Genomic DNA, 20387 nt, shown 5'->3' with positions numbered 1-20387 from the left:
GATCCTTTGCACCCACGTGCTGATGTTCAGCAATGGACAATGACAGCTTGAGGTGACCAACACAGGAACACAGGTTTGGCCTTTGAAGGCCCATGTGCAGGCCAAGGGGTGCCCTGACATGCTGCTGTCAAATTCTGTGTAACCAGAATTTCCCCTTGAGGGATGAACACAGAGAGAGTGACACTTCAATGCCAACCCTCACAGCTCACCATGGATCAGTTCCAGTATTCCCTTAAACCCTGAACTGGCTGAGTAGGATCAGCACTGACCAAGTTCTTCAAAGGGCTGGATGAGAAAATACAGAAAAGATTTCATGGATTTGGGAATGGAGAAGATTACTGAAAAAACCCACCAGCTATGAACTCCTGTGTTATTCATCAGTATAACCTCACAATTTACAATTAATGACCAAGACCTGCCACAGTCAAAAACTAACTGACCTCCAATCTCTAGCTCATTCCTCCAACTTAACAAGTCATCCCTACTCCACAACGTCATTCAGCATGAGTTTAAATCCTGCTGGAGATATTTCTAAAGTTAGAGTCTTCCTAGAATGAGCAGATGAAGGATAGTGAACTCCCAGGAACAATAACTAAGAAAAGATGACAAAATTCACTACCTTGTCTTCAAGGTGCTAACAGACTTACTGGCAATGGTTAAAGCAACTTCTTAACTGCATTTAATTGATTATAAGGTGTCAATTACATTATACTTTTTGCAAAATACTCACTGGAGGTTCTCAGATGAGATGTCATATTTTCTATGAAGAGATATCTCTAGCAAGACAGTTGGAAGATTAAAAGACTGCTATCCCTGGCTCAAGTTATTCAGTCTTTCCTCCTTTTTACTGTAAATGGCTATTCATGGGGCTAAATGGCAATTCCCCAAAAATATGACAGAAAGACACGTCTGACTCCGCTTTATTTAAATCAAGATATCTCCACTTTTAATTAAAAAGTTTTAGATTTATTAGATTCTGGGGGTTTGGATTTATGCGGTCTGTGTAAGTCTGAAGTCAGCTTGCTTCTTTATTAAATTAAAAATATCCTGAGGCAATTTTTGATCTTTGGAGAGTTACATGCTTAAAGTTCAATCAGTTGGAATGGACTGTCTGAAAACCTTAAAGTTGATTGCTTAAACAAGGGAAAGAAAAATACCTCCGAAGCAATGCAGCAGCCACTGGAAAAGTACCCCCAAACATTCCTCAGATTATTAATATAACTTTTTTTTTTTTTGGTGCAAAACCATGCTTTATGCTTGGAACACAATGAATCTTTGGATTAAGGAAAAAGTGAAGAAATGTCAAACAATCCCAAACACCACTGCTCTCAGAAGTGTCTGCCAAACCACAGCTATTAGTTACTACAATAACAGACCATCAAGCACATCACATACTTCACAATAATTATTTATGATTCTGAAGAGGTGTGCTAAGCATCTTGAAAATACAAATTAATGCACTAAGAACTTGCAATTTTAACATTCGACCTAAGCAGCCACAGGGGAAAAAATACAATGAAGAAGTACAAAAGCAATTTGTCATTTGCTTTCACACGATGTATTTTTTGCCTGCTTTAGAGGATGACAAACTCTCCAGATATCCCCATAAGCCAGAGCAAAAGAAACAAAACAATCAAAGGTAGAAAAATGCAGATTAAATAGAGATTTGCTATTTCTAAATGAGCGTTAACATAAGAAGCACACAGAGCATGATTTAACTCTATACAAATGAATGACCGAAATAAAGAGACTTTTTCTTCCATCTACTCTTGCCATGTTCTGCCTGAGGGGGTACTGGTTCAGACCCCCTCATGCTCTTGGCTTTGAGGTTCAGATGCAGAACTACCAGCAGACCGAGAAAGATACAGGTAAACATGCAAAGAAGTGCAGTGAAGAAATTTCTGAGACAGCATTGGATGAGCTGCCCCAGCCCAGAGGCTACAGAGCGACACCACCACCACCATGGGGACACAGAGCCACCAGCTTCGGTCCCTGAAGCAGCGCTGCCACCAGCACCCTGCCTTGGAGCCAGCCTGGGGACCTGTGTGGCAGAGACATGGCCATGGCCTCAGCATCACGACTTGAGTGACTTCAGTGGGACACGTTCAGCTGTAAGGCTGGCAGAAATGCTCTTCTCTTCCCATGAAGTTTGGTGAGTAAATCCCACCAGATTCAGAGCTTTGTAACACATACCCTTATTAACAGTCACAAATACCTCTTCTTTCAAGACAACACAGTTAAATCCTCTCCTCTAGACTTTTGGCACTGAATTATCCATCATAAAACCCCTTAGACTCTAGGGTTGCGTGTAGACACATCCCAGGTTATCAGTGGGGCACAGTCTGGGGAAGGCAAAACATTCTGCTATTCCAGCGATTCAAACAGGAGACAACATGAGGTAAGCAAATACCCACCTTATCTAAATTATCACTGAAAGCAGCTATCAAAAGCAAAATGCAACAGGGTTAAAGTCTGACAATCAAAGCAGGGCTTAAAGTATTGCAGGGCAATGGCTGCTGCATTTGTGACTGTATTTTTGCAAGAGCATTTGCTAGTGTAACACTCTGAATATCAAGAAGATCTCTGAATGAAGGGAGCTAAATCCCTGAGATTGCATGCAGACACATGAATTGCACTGTATTTTCTTTATTATTATTTTTTAGGATTTTACAGGTATAGTTTCAGAGCTTTTCCTCCTGTTCTACAGCTATCACTCTCACCATCTCTTTCACCATCTATTGTACAAGAGCCCTCATCAATCTTGTGTGACCCGCACTACGTCACACTACTCCTTCCCACCGTGACAATCCGAGCTGAAGTACTCAAGAGTAACAAACACTATGTATAATACAATGAGATGCTGCTTTGCTAAGTCCCATTATCAACACGCAGGGTATGAGTCTGTATAAATAAAGATCACTTAAAAGATGTGGGGCTTTGTTTGGTTGTTTGTTCTGTGTAAATAACCTTCCTGAGGTCAATGATTTACTATGCTGGGAGCTCTACAGGTCAAATATGAGTAGAAATGAATCTGAGTTTTGGTTTCGCTCTCTACACATTAAGTTGGATTAAACACTCCCACTCTCCGGTAATGCGAAGGCTTCCCTCATTTTTATTCAACCTTTTTCTTCTTGCATGAGGAAAGCAGTAGAGAAAAGAAGGGAGAGAGCAGGAGCCAACTCCAAACCCCACAGCTGAGACTGAATGTCTGTTCTTAAGGTGCAGAATCCCCAACTGGACTGTCCACAAAGGAGGGGGGCTAGGACCATATTTCCATCAAATCCTCTCCAGTCTTCTCAGTAACCCAAGCCTACAAATTCTCAAAGCAAGGTACCTGCCAATTTACCAGGAATACCAAAAAGAATGGTTACTGCTCTGAGTACTCTCCATCCTCACACTGAAGTCAGCACTGTTGCCTGCCTGCACAAGATTTCACTAGTCCAAACCACCCACAAGTGAAAAAACCTTTTCAGCCCTGCACAGGGAAATGTCACCTCAAGACACCTCCTCTCCCAGCTGCAGAGACACAGGTGGCCCACTCTCAGCCTCACCCAAATGAAACTTCTTCCATAACATCCCCATGACTAATTACAAAACATCTCTCACTGCACAGCCAGAACTCATCAGCTTGTTCAGTCGTCTCCACTTCATTTATAATGCTTAACAGTTAATGCTTTCCATACAAATGCTGCTTGCTGCACAGTGAGGGTCTTCATCCAGCTTTGTTCTTTCTCCAGTAAAGACCTCTAGACGGAGTGCCATGGAGTAAAACACACCAGACCTCACGCTGACACTTTCCACCAAGCACAGGTGTGTACTATTTCTTTTGTTAATCCATTTCAAATATAACCTCTCTGACCTACTTCTTACAGTCATTCTGCAACGCAGTATCTGCTATAGTCAGCTTATTGATAGCATGTCACAATTTTCCCTACAGAATACCCTGACAAGTACTTCATAGAACACCTTCCCCAAGAATGCAAGTGACAGATAGTTCCTCTATTTTCTATTTGGCATCCTCCTTATTTTTTAAGTCACAGACACACACAATTGATTTTATTCAATCCTGTCTCATAACATTCTGTGACTTCTTATGTAGCACCTTTGGTAGAAAAATGAATGGTTTTCTCATCATAATGCATAAGTGCCCAAGGAGTTGTAAAGAACAAATAACAAAATGGTCTGAGTTTCCACCGTACTCTGATTAGGAACAGGCACTGTTTTTGTCTCAGTGTGGACAATAATTGAGTCAATGAAAGTGCATATTTAAAGTGCAATATGCAATAATATAAAAATATCTTTCAATTGTGCTAGAGCACACCACTAATAACACTTAGCCTGTTTTTCTAATATGCTAATCATAGGGTTAGGAATCACTTACATGAAATGATGAAGTGTGACAGGCAAACCTTTCTGCAGCTGATGGGGACTGACTGACTGCTGCCACTTGGTCCTGTTTCTTTCTCTATGCTGTCACTGTCCTCTCAGGACTTCTATTTCATTCACCTTACACAACTTAGTGAAACAGGAAAAACAAACAAGTTAATTTGTTAATCCATGGGAACCAGAGATTATAACCTCCTCACAATCCTTTTCACTGGAGGGGAGAATACAGAACAACTGAGGTTGGAAGGTCATCTAGTCTAACCTCCCTGCTCAAGCAGGGCCATCTAGAGAAGACTGCCCAGGATCATGTCTCCAAGGATGGAGACTCCACAACCTTTCTGGGCAACCTCTACCAGTCCTCAGTCATCCTCACAGTGAAAAAGCATTTCCCAATGTTCAGAAAGAGCCTCCTGTGTTTCAGTCTGTGGCCATTGCTTCTTGTTCTGTCACTGGGCACCACTGAAAGAGCCTGACTCAGTCCTCTTTGAATTCGTCCTTCAGGTATTTCTATACAGTAATAAGATCACCCCCTAAGCCTTCTCTTCTCAGGTCTCTCAGCCTTTCCTCAAATGTGAGGTGCTCCAGTTGCTTCATCATCTTCCTGGCCTTTCACTGGACTCTCTCCAGTATGTCCATCTCTCCCCTGTAACTGGGGAGCCCAGAACTGGACACATTACTCCAGGTGTGGCCTCACCAGTGCTGAGCAGAGGTGAAGGATCACCTCCCCCAACCTGCCAGCACACTCCTCCTCACGCAGCCTAGGAGACCAGCAGCCTTCTTTGCAGCAAGGATGCATTGCTGGCTCATGTCCAACTTGGTGTCCACCAGGATGTCCAGGTCCTTTTCTGCAAACCAGCCTTCCAACCAGTCAGCTCCCACCACACACCGGTACCTGGGGTTGCTTCACATGCAGAACTTTCTTCTTCCCGTTGAACTGCATGAGGTTCCCACCAGCCCAGCCTGTTGAGTCCCCTCTGGATGGCAACACAACCTTCTGGGTGTTATCAGCCACTCCTCCCAGTTTTGTGTCATCAGCAAAATTGCTGAGGGTACACTCATCAACCCCATCCCCCAGATGAATAATGAAGATGTTAAACACGACTGCACCCAGTATTGTCTCCTGGGGTACACCACTAGTCACTGGCCTCTAACTAGACTTTGTACCCTCTGGGCCCAGCCATTCAGCCAGTTTTCAATCCACCTCACTGTCTGCTCATGCAGCCCATAATTCAGCAGCTTCTCTCTCAGGATCTTATGGCAGACAGTATTGAAAGCCTTAAAATAGAAGATGGAATATACTCTTAAATCCGTAGCAATGCCACCGAGTTAAAGGCACAGGACTCTGACCTGAAACCAGTATGTTACACTGCTCTGTGAATTAGCAAGTGCGATGCGATACAAAAAGCAAGGATAATATAAAATAAACTATGCTGTTTATACACCTAAAAGTATCATTTAATTGATTTTTTGTATTGCTTATTACGTTAATACGTGTGTTCTGCATTTCCAATATCATTCCTTCTCCAAATCAGGAAGGATCTCACCCCGCATCCTTCAGCTGTCATCCCTTTTCAGAAAAGGAGAGCCCGTGTGGCATCTGGAATCTAATTAAAAGATCAGTAGGATTCTCCTTGAGAAGGTTCACATAAGAAGTGACAGGAAACCGATTTGCTGCCACTCAGCACTTCCAGCTTGTGGAACCTTGAAGACTCAAATGACTTAGTTCAGAAGGCACATCAGCTTTGACTTTTTTTGTTTGTTTGCTTTCTGCTATTTATCTGCAACTTTGACTTGAACAGCCTAACACAAGAACAACATTTTAAAATGGAACTTAATTAGGCTATATATGTAGAAATAATAAATGAAACCATAATTGATCAAACAAGCACAACCAACGTATGTCATTAGATGAAATCAAGAACACTTTGCTGACTCTCATCTCACAAGGACTGAGGAGTAAACGTCCTCTTACTACCACAAAGCTTGGTATCCAAAACCCAGTAACTTGTAGGCCCCAGCACTCCCAACTGCTGAATTCCTAATTCCACACACTGCTCCATGGATGAGACAAAAGCTAGAAGCTTGGACACAATCTATCATAAATCATAGAATACTTACGAATGAGTAACTGGAATTTTATTTGTAAGGGACTGTCACAATTTCCAGTGAGCCTCGGCATTATTATTATTAAAATAAAAATTCTGTTTTCCTCATAATTTTCAGTGACCTGGCAGAAGCCAGATGGACTGGATATCAATTCTACACTTTGCATCATAAGCCTTAATAAGCTATGAGCATCTAAGAATTAGCTCCTTGTATAAAGGGGCACACACATTAACCTCATTTACAGTTATATTCAGATCAGTGTAGAGCTACTGCTTTTCCACACTCAAAAGTGGACAATATATTTTTAAGTATTTAGTTACATTCAGGATTATAACCTGCGCTGAAGTAAATTTGATTTGCTATAGGAGAATTATTTGTTTTAAACGAGTAGTTAACTTACTGCAGAAAACTAAGGAAAAGCTTCCTGATCTAAGCAGAAGTTACTCTAGTTTGGTTTTCTGTAGGACTCTTGCCTAGTGTTAGAAACAAAATTTTAAATCTTGATTGACACTATTTTTCTGATACTACATGCATACTAATTTTAGGGGCCAGTATTTTCTATATTCCATATTTAGCCCAGTATTTTCTGCTTTTAATAAGATATTTAAGTACAAAGATAGCAAGGTGCTTTATTGGAATAAGTTTGTTGATTTGTGAATGCTCATGATAAAAATAGCAGCCATTTGTTCCCGCGAAAATGGAGAATTGATTATTTCTAGAACACCAGTGTATCTAAAGATTTATACTGCTTCTGATAACTTTTCCACTGATAACAAAAACCTATCAACTTTATCTCCAGAGCATCAGCAAAGGCTATTAAAATTTATTACACCTCCTCCTAGAGATTTAGGGTGCAGTGCTGTCACCAACGAACCACCCTGATCTCCCCTGAGTAGGTCCCTCAGCAACACACAGTAGACCCCTGACTCATCAGCTGGTTGCCAGGTAGGTTTTGGTTTTAAGATTATAGTTCAGAAAAATCTGGGGGTTTCCTCCCAGTTAGAACAGCATGTAACAGCGAGCAATAAACTATGTTTTGTTCAACTACTAGAACATGCATTGATTATGCTTGCTCACCTTTACTACTACTTCAACTTCAAATAATCCAATTTTCTAGCACAGTTGCTCACACACACACAAAAAATATAAAGTATGGTAATTCTGAATTCAGTTTTCATAGAATTTGCCTCAGTAACACAGAGAAACTAATCCCTTTTTTTTCCCCCCCCAGACTGTCACCTCAGTACAGTCCCTCAAAGAAGGATTTGACCCTTGTTTCACATAGTAATTAATGCAAATACATAAGATGAAACTGCAAAGAGATGTTCTTAAAATGAAAAGTGAAAGGTTTGACCAAGCTCTTAAAATCTGGACATTTTCATTTTGGCATATATGATTTAGCACCTGAAAATAAGAGTTTACAATAAAAATAATTCTCAAACTATGGTAACACGACAGAAACAATTGTTCAGTGACCACAGCTGGCCCAAATCTTTCCGCTCAGAAATCTTTCCAGGCCATTACAATGCCCACATTAAAAACGTACCTGTCCTTGACGTCTTTCATAAGCTGCTGCAAGTCAATCTCCTGCTTCCTCAGGTTTCCAAACGAGGACTGGTTTTCCACATAGCTCTTCCCTCCAGCTCCCAGGCTGATGTTTCCAAATGAAGTTCCAATACTTCCTTGAACAAAATCTTCAAACTTCCCCATGTATTTTGCAAAGTCAGACTCCACAATTACTAGAAAAGCAATAAAAGTAACTTCAACCTGTGAAGAGAAGGGCTGAAACAGTCCTGAAGTGATTGAAAAAACGAAACTTACAGAAAATATGACAAGTTAATGAAGGCAAGGAACAGTATAGAGCATGTAAATAACGAAATTGACAGCTCTACAACTCTTTCTCCTGCTGCCTCCATATTTTCATCATCTTTGCTCTGCTGTCTTTTATAGTTTGCCATTTTAGAAAAACATAAGGTGATTGAAATGCTGAGCTTAAGTACTATGGAAGATTTACAAGGAACGATTGAAACTTATTTCAGCTACTAGGGAAAACTACAAAGCAGACCTGCTGCTATAATAGAGTTAATATTTTGCCATTATCTTGACATATCTCATTACAGGCCTGTCCCAAAGCCCACTGAAAGCCAGTGGAAGCATCTAAGTGGCTTAAACCAACCCTGAATTTTATACACCTATAAACCAAAGAACTGACTCAGAATCAGCTAATCTTCCAAGCCAGATACAATTAAAATCTAAACTTAGGGACTTGTTTATTTTCCTGGATGGAATTGTGGCATGCCCAGAAATATGGGATTCCAGCTCATTAATCCTAAAACCTGGTTAGGACTGTTGCAGCTGGATGAAGAAAGAAGTACAAGGGTCGACCATTTTTAACAGTCTGTGCAAGAAGAAAGGAAGCAGTCGTAAAACTTGCTTGGCCTTGCCTGTGCAAGCATTCCCTGGGCTACTGTCACCAACAGGACACTGTTTATCCAGTGCTTTTTGACCCGGAGTGCAGTATAGTTTCATGCTATCACATTCCCTGGGCTACTGTCACCAACAGGACAACTGTTTATCCAGTGCTTTTTGACCCAGAGCGCAGTATAGTTTCATGCTATCTCATACTGGAATCACCCAAAAATATTCTCGGGGAGCTCCTGTGGCTTGCTACTAGACAGCAGGACTGTATGGCTTAACAACCTTCAGCACTCAATTTCAGTAGACTATGCAGGCAAAACCTTTTTTTTTTTTTTTAAACAAACACTTATTACTACTGCTTTTAGTTAAATGAATAGTAAAATAAGAAAAGATCTAGTCATCTCATTTCCACGGATGGAGAATACTGCAGAGCATTCTTGTGAAAGGAGCCCTCTAGTAACAGGATTGAGAATAACAGCAGAGAAGATCAGGCTTTGTATTCTCTTTTTATCTGCAATAAAAGCGCTGCCCGAGTACGGCTTTACCTGGTTTTATCGGTTTGTCTTCAGTGAGCACATCACTCAGGGTGACTGTCAAGAAATGATACTTTGGCTTCTGCCAGCACCAGAATTTCCTCCTCTTTGTGACTAAGCTCAGAAGCTGCAGTTTGTCTGAGGCGTTCAGGTGGGAGACAGGGATCAGGTCACCTCCGCTGTCAGTTTCTCTCACAAAATTCTTTGTTGCTTTTGCAAACATCTTGGGGAATCAATTAAAGCCTGAAAGAATATGTGTGTTTTTCAACAACTGCAGTTGGAAAGTATAAATATTTACACTGCCACTCTAAGAGTTATTCATAGTATTGGTATTACTGCAGGAACAGCTAGTGTTTTCACCAAATCTTCTCCACTCTGAGGTGGAATCATGACAGTTCATACCACTTATCCCAAAGTTAAAAGGTTTTCACAATAACAGATGAAAGAATTTTAGTTAAAATTTTAAATAAGCAACAGTGAATAAGCAAAGAACAACGCACTGTAAACATGATATGCAAGGCCTAAACATTACAATAATAATGCATGAAATTTATCATCATGCAAATAACGAAGAAAAAAATAAATGCGTGAAAAAATAAATATTCCAACCTACAGCTGAAAAGTTTCTTCAAGGAACACTCAAGAGGTAATTAATCTGCTAGGGAGGAAAAAAAATCTTCAAAAACTTACCTGAAATTCTAAGAAAAAGCATCTACTAATGAGCACCCCGCAGAGACTGGCAGGGATGAGGAGAACAGAGTCCTTCTTTTATTACCTCACAGAACGTCACCTGACTCCATATAAGGTAATTCACACAAATTATCTTGATCTTTTTAATAGCGAGTAAACACAGAGGGATAGTAAAAATAATCCTATAAATAGCAACAAATATTTGTGCTGGCATCTTTGTGACTAAGTTTTGTTTCTGAATTACGCCCCTGGAACGATCCAATTAATATTTTTCTTTCTGAACCTTTTTACCTTCAATGTTTTCCAATTTTCTATTTTCCATTAGCATAACTACAGCTAAATTGAACATATGTTATTTGCAACTCTTATTTATATCTGCTAAACAGCTACATACATTATGTTATTCTAGCGTTCAAATATCTTAAATTAAAAAAATATTGGCAACTCCTATCATGTAAGGTTTCCTTTTTCCAAAGCAATGCCTTTTGCTGTATTTACAAGGAACTTTTTCAATAACGGAAAGTGGCTAAACTCATGAGAGAAATGGTAAAAATGACCATTCACAAGTGCTAAACACACAATTCTAACAAACTAATTGTTGATCATTTAAAAAAAATCTAATCTTGTCGAGTTTTTTCAACTCTGTTATTTGATCTAATAATATTTCCAGAATTAAATCAGCTTTTTTTAAGTTGGCAGCATTTCTCTGAATCCCCCAGCTGACAATGACCAGAAAGGTCAACTAAGATCATAAGATATCTTAATTGGGTATCCACACGCTCATGGTTAATCACCTGCCTTACTCTGCAGAGATGTTAGATTTGTCATTTACAAATACTGGCCAGAGTAAGTTAGAATCGGCTTCAAACAAAAACTGATGTGGCAGTGAGCACACAGGACTATTGAGAGAAAATGGAAAACTGAATAAAGATATTAGTGGTTGGACTACAGGCCCCATGCTTTAGTATCAGTTGGAGGACAGAAAAAAACAAAAAAGTGCTTTTTTTGCATATGGGAACTTACCTTTCCATTAGCTTTTCTCAAATCCCATTTCAGATAATATTTTACATTACATTTACCAATTCATGTTGAAGTATCTACCTTCTCATGAAATCCCTATAGCCTTCTCTTAGTTCTCTATGTAAGCAAGTAAAGAGTGTTTCCCAACAGCACCTGCATGGAAAGGATTTGAACAATGTCAAAGTTTTGTAACATTTTACTGAAGAGTCTTCTGGGACTCTGACTCTCATTGTAATTGTGGCTGCAACAAACCTGCAGCACAGCCCCACCTACATGCACTGGGAATATTTCCACTGACTTTCTTGTTCTCTGACCTTTTCCTAAACTCTCAACTGAGATAGATTGATTTTCTGCATTCTTAAATTTCTCCTCCTTAATTTCCCCGGCTTTAATCGCAGCGAGAACACTTTAACAGAATAAGTAATACAGCTCCACTGCAGCAGAAAAAAAATAATTCAAAACAGACAACTCAACCCCCAGCAGCCAAAAAAAATAGTTTTATTTTTCCCTGGGACTGCTTTTTGCATGACTGTGTACTTCACAACCAGATGACTGATTTGTAATGGAGGGGACCATCAAAAACATCCTCGTTGCCTGCATTAGCAGCTTTTCCTCAGCATAACCTTCTTCAAACATCTCTGTGCTTTACATGACTGCTCACTCATTCTGATCCCATTTCTATGTAATCAACTCACATGGGTATAGTCTCAAAAAAAAAAAAGGTCCACCCATTTCTGAGGAGTTTACAAGAGATAAAATAGTAAAAAACAACAGTTCCTATGATTTGGAATTGTTACATGCTCACTAAATCTCATGAGAAGAACCATTAACACCATCCTCTAAAACTTCCAATTCATGGTGGTTTGTCTTCACTCCTCCACAGTTCACTCCTACTCACTATGCTTTGGACTGGGACATCTGGGAAGGACCACAGAGTGCTCATGAGGATGGCCGAGACTCACCAAGCAGCAGAGATGGGACTGTCTTCAGCCTCAAAGCAACAACGTCAGGGTCTCCCACACTTGGCTGTGCTGGGAATGTCTCTGCAGGGAGCATATTTGCTGGTGCAGCTGTACCTGCAAAGCAAGAATACTCTCTCCAAAATCCCGTTTATGTCTCTTTGGATATAGTGCCTTTAACATAAAAAATGCACCCAACTATCTTGTTTCACTAGTTCACAAAACAAAGACATAGAGCAATTGCATTTCCCCTTAGCCAACATCAGGGAGGTAATGCAGCTACCAGGATCGAGGGCATCCCGACCAAATGGACACGGAGCGGTTATGGACACGGTTACGGAGCATGAAGAAGACTCTGCCTTTGGAGTTTCTTCCTCTAGAAATTTTGTTAGAGTTGTGCTTGGTTTGGCAGAATTAAAAGGGAAGGTGTCGATGGTAGTAGGAAAAGCCTGTCAGAGTGAATTCACTCTTGCAGATGGATAGCTAAGCGTGAAAACAGAAAAAGGAGTACCACCTTCCTTGCCTACTGAGAAATTTAAAAATAGCCTGAACCTGGGCTATGGGAGGATTATTCAGTAAAGAGGAGAATGAGATCAAGCAAAGGTATTTACAGCAACTTCATTGTTTACTTAAGCAAACAAATCTTCCCCTGCTTCTTTCCTTTATCACAGGTCCCTAATTCAATATAGTGCGACTTCAGACAAAGAAACATTTTATGAATAATTAGTGTTTACCTTTGTCAGCAAAAAAAGCAATTTCTCAACAGTTGCCTAATATTTCTTACATTCTGTATACACATACACTGACCTTTACAAAAAATACAGAAAAGCTTTTTTTTTTCCTCCTATTTAATACAAGATTACCCAGCGTACAGGGAATTTGGGAAGAGGGTGACAACCGGATTGCCAAATGTCAGCACACCCCTCGCCAATCCAAGCTGTGAGGAAATACAAGCCCTGAAGGCCAGAGATGACCATGCAGGAGCCACGGTGTCAGAGGAGCTGTTGGGCATTAACTCTGCTGTGCAGCAGCGGTAATGGCCTTTGAATCCTAATGAAGTTGGGAGTTTACGCCGAAAGGCAACTAAAATGTGAAAGCCATGACAAACAGTACGTGTGTTTTATTACAAAACCTTATAGTTATTTTCACCTCCATTCTAGCCCATCTAAATTAAAAAGCAGCCATAAAAGCTAATATGCAAAGCCTAGCAGGGATGTTGTTGGAGCGATTCCAGCAGAGGGCCATGAAGACGATCAGAGGGCTGGAGCACCTCTGCTGTGAGGACAGGCTGAGGGAGCTGGGGTTGTTCAGCCTGGAGAAGAGAAGGCTCCAGTGAGACCTTAGAGCCCCTTCCAGTGCCTGAAGGGGCTACAGGAGAGATGGGGAGGGACTCTTTATCAGGGAGTGGAGTGATAGGACAAGGGGTAATGGTTTTAAACTGGAAGAGGGGAGATTTAGATTAGGTATCAGGAAGAAATTCTTTCCTGTGAGGGTGGTGAGGCACTGGAAGAGGTTGCCCAGAGAAGCTGTGGCTGCCCCATCCCTGGAGGGGTTCAAGGCCAGGCTGGATGGGGCTTTGAGGAACCTCATCTAACAGAAGGTGTCCCATGGTGCTGGAACTAAATGATCTTTTAAGGTCCCTTCCAACCCAAACCATTCTATTTTTTCCATGCTCACGCAAGAAATTTCAGTCCTTGAATGCACACAGTCCCTGAAAACACCCCCAATAAATTTTACCCATGGACACAGCCTGCTGTTGTGCCTCCAGGACTTTATAGCAGGTGCCTCCAAAGACCTGCCACCGCCACAGCGGCTCGAAGCACCCGGGGGGAACACGGCGCCCCTTCCCCAGGCTGGCAGCTGCCGCCCTGAGGTGGAGGCGGCAGGGCCCGGGGGCAGCAGCCGCACACTCGGGGCCCGGGCCCGGGGTGTGAAGGGGAGACAAAGCCGCCCTTGTCCTCAGCGGACAAAGAAGGGGCGCTCACACAAGGCGGGGACCCTCCTCACACGCTCCTACGGCCCCGCAGGACCCTCTCAGAGCCACCACGCCTGAAACTGACGATATTCAGCCTTGTTCTCCCCGCCGGGAAGGCAGGGGCGAGGCAGGGAAGGAAAGCCGAGCTCCGGCCGGCAGCGCGGCGGCCGCAGCGGCTCCTCCTCAGCGCGGTGACGAGCTCGGGCGGGACGGCGGGGTCCCGCTCCACCTGCCCCGCTCCGCCGCAGGGGCGCGGGGGGCTCAGTCCCCCGGGAAGGGAGGATGGGCGGCGGCCGGGGCTCGCCCGGCCCCTACCGCCTCCCCCGTCCCGTTCCCGTTACTCACGGCTTTCCCGGCGATCCCCGAGGATGCGGCGAGCTCCGCCCGCGGGGGTGTGTCGAGCCGCGCCGCGCCCCGAGGCCAGGTAGCCGAGGGCGAAGCTCAGCGAGGAGCCCGGTGGAAGCCCTGAAGGGACTGAGGGCTTCTTGCCGGCGCCATGGCGAGGCGAGGGGAGCTCAAGCCCCGCCCGGGTGCCCGGGCTGTGCGGGGAGGGCGGCGGTGGCGGCGCCCCGGGGAGCGGGCGGAGGCGCTGCCGCCATGTTAGCGCGCGGGGCCGCCGCCTCAGGGCCACGGCAGCGCCCCAGCCCAGCTGCCATGGCCCTCCTGAGAAATCCCGGGGCAATTTCTGTCTCTTTCGGCATCCCTTCCGCCTGCCAGCACCGGGCCCCTTGCCTGAGGGAGGTTGAGAATCCTGCCATGAGGGGGGATTCGCGGCTTGAGGGTTGGTGCTGTTGGCCTTGCGAAGGCGCAGTGATGAGAAGGGGGGCTTCCAAGCCAAGGTTCTGTCCCCGGCCCAAGGGACCTTGAAGAAGAGCAGCACTGTGGAAAATGAGAAATGTGGTCCATGGAGCGTGGGGGGCATGAACCACAGGTTCAGAAACTACAGGATGAAATACTGAGCACCGTGGCTGTATCTCAGCCTTTTGAATGCAGTGGGACACCAGAATGAAACAGCTTGGTGGGTTGATGGTGGCAAAGGACCAATGTGGTGAGAAACAGATGTCTGCAGAAACTCAAGGAATAGATTTTCAAGAGAATAAACATCCAAGAAATCTTTTTTCAAGTGAACCATGCCACAGGCCAGGTACTTCTGTTGTGGTTTGAAGGGAGAGTGTTGGAGGCTGCAGGATATAGTCATAAGTGCCCTGTCACCAGATCTTAATGGGCTTTGGCACAAAAAGAAGCTGAAAGTTGCAGGTCCTTAAATGAACAGCCCTGGGTGAGAGGTAACAGTCAATGCATATAGCTAAAGTAGCATTCATTTATTCCACTCTTACCTATGTACGTTACCCAAAACTTCCACTTAATTTCAGCAGGTTTTAATCCATCACCCCTTTCTAATTTCCCCAGGTGACATCTGTAGTGAATCAATGATAAATTGATTTCCCTTCTGGGTTTGCACCTGCTTACAGAAATTCAAACCAATAGCCTGAATGGAACTGAGTAAGTATCTGCATTTGTGATAATTCACTTTTTATGGACTAATAAAAAAAAACACAAAGCACCGTTCTTAGAGCCTCATCCTGAGAAAAAGCACCCACACATCCTCAGGAGACCTCGTTTTAGGATCAGCACCGAGCTGAAGAATCGCTAGCTCCAGTAATAAACTCCCCCCACAGTGGCCAGTAATAGCCCACGTTTCATCAGCCATCATGTGTTTTTCCAGGGAGTGGCAACGTGTGATTCATTTCAAATGCCAAGTGTCTGCCGAAGCACATTTTGAGAAACCAAGCCAGGAAGTTGCACTGAACTGCATTACCATGGAAATATTCCCTGGGGAGGGAGGAGGCAAATAAAAACAGTGACAGTTGCTAGTCAGTTTAAGGACGTTACTGACAGTTGGGTGTACACCAAAGACAGGGTGCCCACACCAGGGATATTTGCATCTTTTCAAGAAAAATCTTCAGGCAGAAATCTATCCGTTTGAAAGACACAGGCCAGCATAGGATGATTTTAAGATGCTTCTCATTAATTAGAAGAGCCAGAAACGTAGGTCTGGGTGTTAGCAAACAGTTTTTGGGCTATACAGCAATTAGAAGCTTCAAAGGATATTATCAAAACTGGCTGCAAACAGGAGACATTTAGGATTCATTGTATGAGAGAAATACACGTTGTGAGTGGGGTCTGCATTGGGATCTCTCTGCCACACGCTTCATCTCCTGAGCTGAAGCATTGAAAGACACAGGCCAGCATAGGATGATTTTAAGATGCTTCTCATTAATTAGAAGAGCCAGAAACGTAGGTCTGGGTGTTAGCAAACAGTTTTTGGGCTATACAGCAATTAGAAGCTTCAAAGGATATTATCAAAACTGGCTGCAAACAGGAGACATTTAGGATTCATCGTATGAGAGAAATACACGTTTTGAGTGGGGTCTGCATTGGGATCTGTCTGCCACACGCTCCATCTCCTGAGCTGAAGCAGGAAGGGCATCACTTCTGCATTAGGAGACCCTTCTGCATTACCCCTGCAGGAGAAGCTCCTCTTGCAGAAAGAGCAGAAGGAGAAAAACAGAAGCTTTTGCCTCTGGGACAAACTGCTTTTGGTACGGGACAAGATTTGGCTACCTCATTTCAATAAATGACGAAATTGAGGTGAGAACATCAGAGCCACAACATGAAAAATGAGTAATACACATAATGAGTGAGTAATAACTAAAAAAAAGAGTAGTCTGAAAGGAAAAAGAAACCAAACTGAACACAATTATGCTCTTATTCCACCTCTGTGTGAAATTCCTCGTGTGATACGAAGACAGGCGCTCCTTCACAGGCCACCACGAGGTGTCAGCGTTGCAGAATGGTTGTTCCAGCAGGTGCAGAACCGGTTTTTGCATCCTCTAAGCGTTTGGTATTAGATTTTTATAATTTTTTTTTGTACGATGGCATAATCTGGCCTTATTTTTTTCAACCATTGACATTAGGGTGTAAGTCCAAAATTGGCTGCAAAGGGGAGTTTCTTAAATGGCTATTTCATATTTTCTTTTCGGTTTCTATCTTAAAAACTTTTCCAAATGCTTTTATGGGCTCAGTACGAACAGCACTACTAATGGTATATAATGCCTTGTAGCCATCAGTGAGGTGTCTCAGGCTGCATCCCGCCTGGCTGGAAGGCGCTCGCTCAAATTCAGCCTGTATTTTGAGGTGTCAGGAGCTTGTCCAGAGCTCTCTGTTGCTGCACACTAGGCTTTTATAAAGCCTCACACTGGCTGGAGAAGGGTCTGCTGGCTTCAGTTCTGTGGAGGAAATGGAAATGAAGTCAAACTATTTTGGGCTTCCATTTAGAAAAGGCGGCTATTTGGGGTAGCAAATCTTTTTAAAGGTGTCCAGCAACGTAAGCCAAATCACCAGCAAAAAGAATGAATGTCTTTTTTTCCCCCCATTTCCTTTTGCAAGAATAAAAGATCCGAGGAGGCTTTTTTTTGTTTTTTCACTTCTTTCAAAGCAACTCACCAACCTCATTTGTATTTCACATTAAAATTCATCTCCTGTTCTGGTGGGATGCTCTGTAGCTTCCCCCAGTACCATTCACTCCTCAGAAACATTTCCTGTTGCAAACAACAGCCTTCTCTCGCTCTCCTGCTGGTAGGGCTGTGACAGGCTGAGTGACTGTGTCCTGCTCAGGGGACATCAGTGGGAGGGTGCAGGAAGCCAGGAGGGACAGTGTGAGCTCAGGGCAGCCAGAAAGCCCTTCTGCTGCATTTCCCCACCCATTTCTGTCAGTTTCTGTCCATTTGGCTCTTGATGGCAGTGATGGGAAGGCAGCGTATTTAACCCACCTGAAGATTCTGCCTGTGAGATGAGTTTGCCCCTATTTAGAGACTGGTTTATTGCCAGGTTCAGCCCTGCTGCCTTTAGGGACATATGTGAGGAAAGGACCATTTAGTCCCTTGGAAGGACAACCAGAGAGTGCCACACTCAGACACAGGAGGAGGCAGATGTTCAGTTTAACTCGGTTTAGCCTGCTTGCTCCAACTTGGTCAGATCTTGATGCCTCCAGTATTGAAGTTGGCATTTGGGGAAGTGGTGCTATGTCTGTCTTTCTGTAGTGCGGGTGTTGTGGCACAGGGCTCCTATCTGTCACTGTAAAAGCTCTCCTATCCCTGCGGTGACTGTGTTTTGGAGTAGATGTAACTTTCTAAACAACTACCTATGAAAACCTTGTGGTTATTTGATGATTTTCCCATGATTTTAAGAAAATAGGCAGAAAGGGGAGGATAGGGTCATAGAATCATAGAATAGTTAGAATTGGAAGGGACCTTAAAGATAATTGAGTTCCAACCCCCTGCCATGGACAGGGATACCTCCCACCAGACCAGGTTGCTCAAAGCCCCATCCAGCCTGGCCTTGAACACCTCCAGGGATGGGGCAGCCACAGCTTCTCTGGGCAACCTGTTCCAGTGTCTCACCACCCTCACAGTAAGGAATTTCTTCCTAATATCTAATCTAAATCTCCCCTCTTCCAGTTTAAAACCATTACCCCTCGTCCTATCAGTCCCTGATAAAGAGTCCCTCCCCATCTCTCCTGTAGCCCCTTCAGGTACTGGAAGGGGCTCTAAGGTCTCCCTGGAGCCTTCTCTTCTCCAGGCTGAACAACCCCAACTCTCTCTCAGCCTGTCCTCATAGCAGAGGTGCTCTGATCATCTTCATGGCGCCCCGCTGGACCTGTTCCAACAGGTCCATGTCCCTCCTCTGCTGAGGGCTCCAGAGCTGGACACAGCACTCCAGGTGGCTCTCAGGAGAGCAGAGCAGAGGGGCAGAATCCCCTCCCTCGACCTGGTGGCCACGCTGCTTTTGATGCAGCCCAGGATGTGCTTGGCCAGCGCACATTGCTGGCTCATGTTGAGCCTCTCATCAACTAACCCCCCCAAGTCCTTCTCCTCAGGGCTGCTCTCAAAAATGATGATGTCTAATAGATTGTGGTTACCTAATGAGTCATCTAGTGATGTCTCTAACAATAATAGAGGACAGTTTGCATGAAGCTGCATGAACTAAGTGCTTCTAACTTTAAATTATAGGTTCTATGGCAGCCACAGAACTTTTTTTCTTTTACAATAATGATAAATGAAGACTTAGGAGTAGATGGCGTTTCTTGCATGTCTTAAAAGTCTTTTTCTATAATAGTTTATGACAAACCATCTGGTCTTATTAATGTTTTATCAAAAACCATCTGGCTGCTATATTGTTCAAGCTATTCAGTAGCAGGTCTTTCTCCTAAATTAGCCCAAAGGAATGGCTATCAAACTATTGTGTAGGAGCCCCAAACATTTATGTAGGTCCTATATAAACAGTTATTTTAAAAGCTTATTATTCCACATTAAACTGCAAGAGTCTAAAAAAATGTATCAGTAATAAAAACTGACATGAAGCTTTTCCCCTATGCTTCTTAATTTTTCTTCTTTTTTTTTTTAACATCTTTGATTCTCGGCCAGTTGGAACAGAATCTATAAAGTCAAATGACGAACTGTATTAAAATAATAAATATTAGGATTTTTTTTTCAATAAAACGTTGCAAACGGAGGATACCTGTCACTGACTGTTGAAGAAAATGAGGCCCTTCATCTTTGTGTCTGTGCACACACACCCCTTTCAGACTGTAAGCACTCTAGCAGGGTTCTTTAAAATACAACTGTACAGCACATGGCACTGTTTCAAGTCTGGTTGTGCAGTGGCTGGTCCTGTGGGCAGCCAGGTACAGCTGCCTGTAAATGATTACATATTACACACTGATTTAATAATGTGTACTTCCACTTGTGATTGTTCTACTGTTACATTTTCAGATCAATGAAAAAAATGATGCTAAAATTAGCACGGTTCATATTGATTTTGTTATTTATAGACAACTTTAAAGTCGCAGTGAATGGGAGAACCAAGGAGGGCCCATCTCAAGAATACCTAGAAGGTTTAGGACAGAACTGGGAAAACAGGAGGAGATAAACGATGCGTGGGGAAGAGCCTGCGACACTGCCTGCAGAGAGGAAAGCCAACCGTAAGGAACAATTTTCTTCTTTGTTCTGGTTCACCCAGTTCCTCTTGCATCCTCTGAATGGATGTGTGTGCACAAGCGCCCTCAAAACCGCTTGCTCTCTGACTACGGGAGCAAACGATTTGGGCAGAATTTCCCAAAGAACCCCCTGCTGCAGCTGCAGTTCCTGGCGCGGCGGTGGCTGGATGGTGTTTGTGTTACGCTGATGCAGCTGGAGCACAGCCGCAGTCAAACCCCACAACACGTTCAGGAGCTAACAA

At 43.3% G+C, this 20387-nt stretch overlaps 1 protein-coding gene across 1 annotated transcript in view; it reads right to left on the bottom strand.

Moving 5' to 3' along the window:
* DFNA5 (deafness, autosomal dominant 5) overlaps positions 1-14638 on the bottom strand; it is a 55545-nt gene extending 40907 nt beyond the window's left edge. Inside the window, 5 exon segments of the mRNA XM_014937637.1 lie at positions 8039-8231; positions 9456-9686; positions 11157-11306; positions 12116-12229; positions 14433-14638. Coding sequence (XP_014793123.1) covers positions 8039-8231; positions 9456-9666 — 404 coding nt within the window. The 5' untranslated portion in view covers positions 9667-9686; positions 11157-11306; positions 12116-12229; positions 14433-14638.
* Positions 14639-20387: the final 5749 nt, after the last annotated feature.

This window comes from Calidris pugnax, unplaced genomic scaffold (assembly GCF_001431845.1).
Source record: "Calidris pugnax isolate Ruff unplaced genomic scaffold, ASM143184v1 scaffold11, whole genome shotgun sequence".
NCBI classification, from domain to species: Eukaryota; Metazoa; Chordata; class Aves; order Charadriiformes; family Scolopacidae; genus Calidris; species Calidris pugnax.
This window is presented reverse-complemented; position numbering and strand designations above follow the sequence as displayed.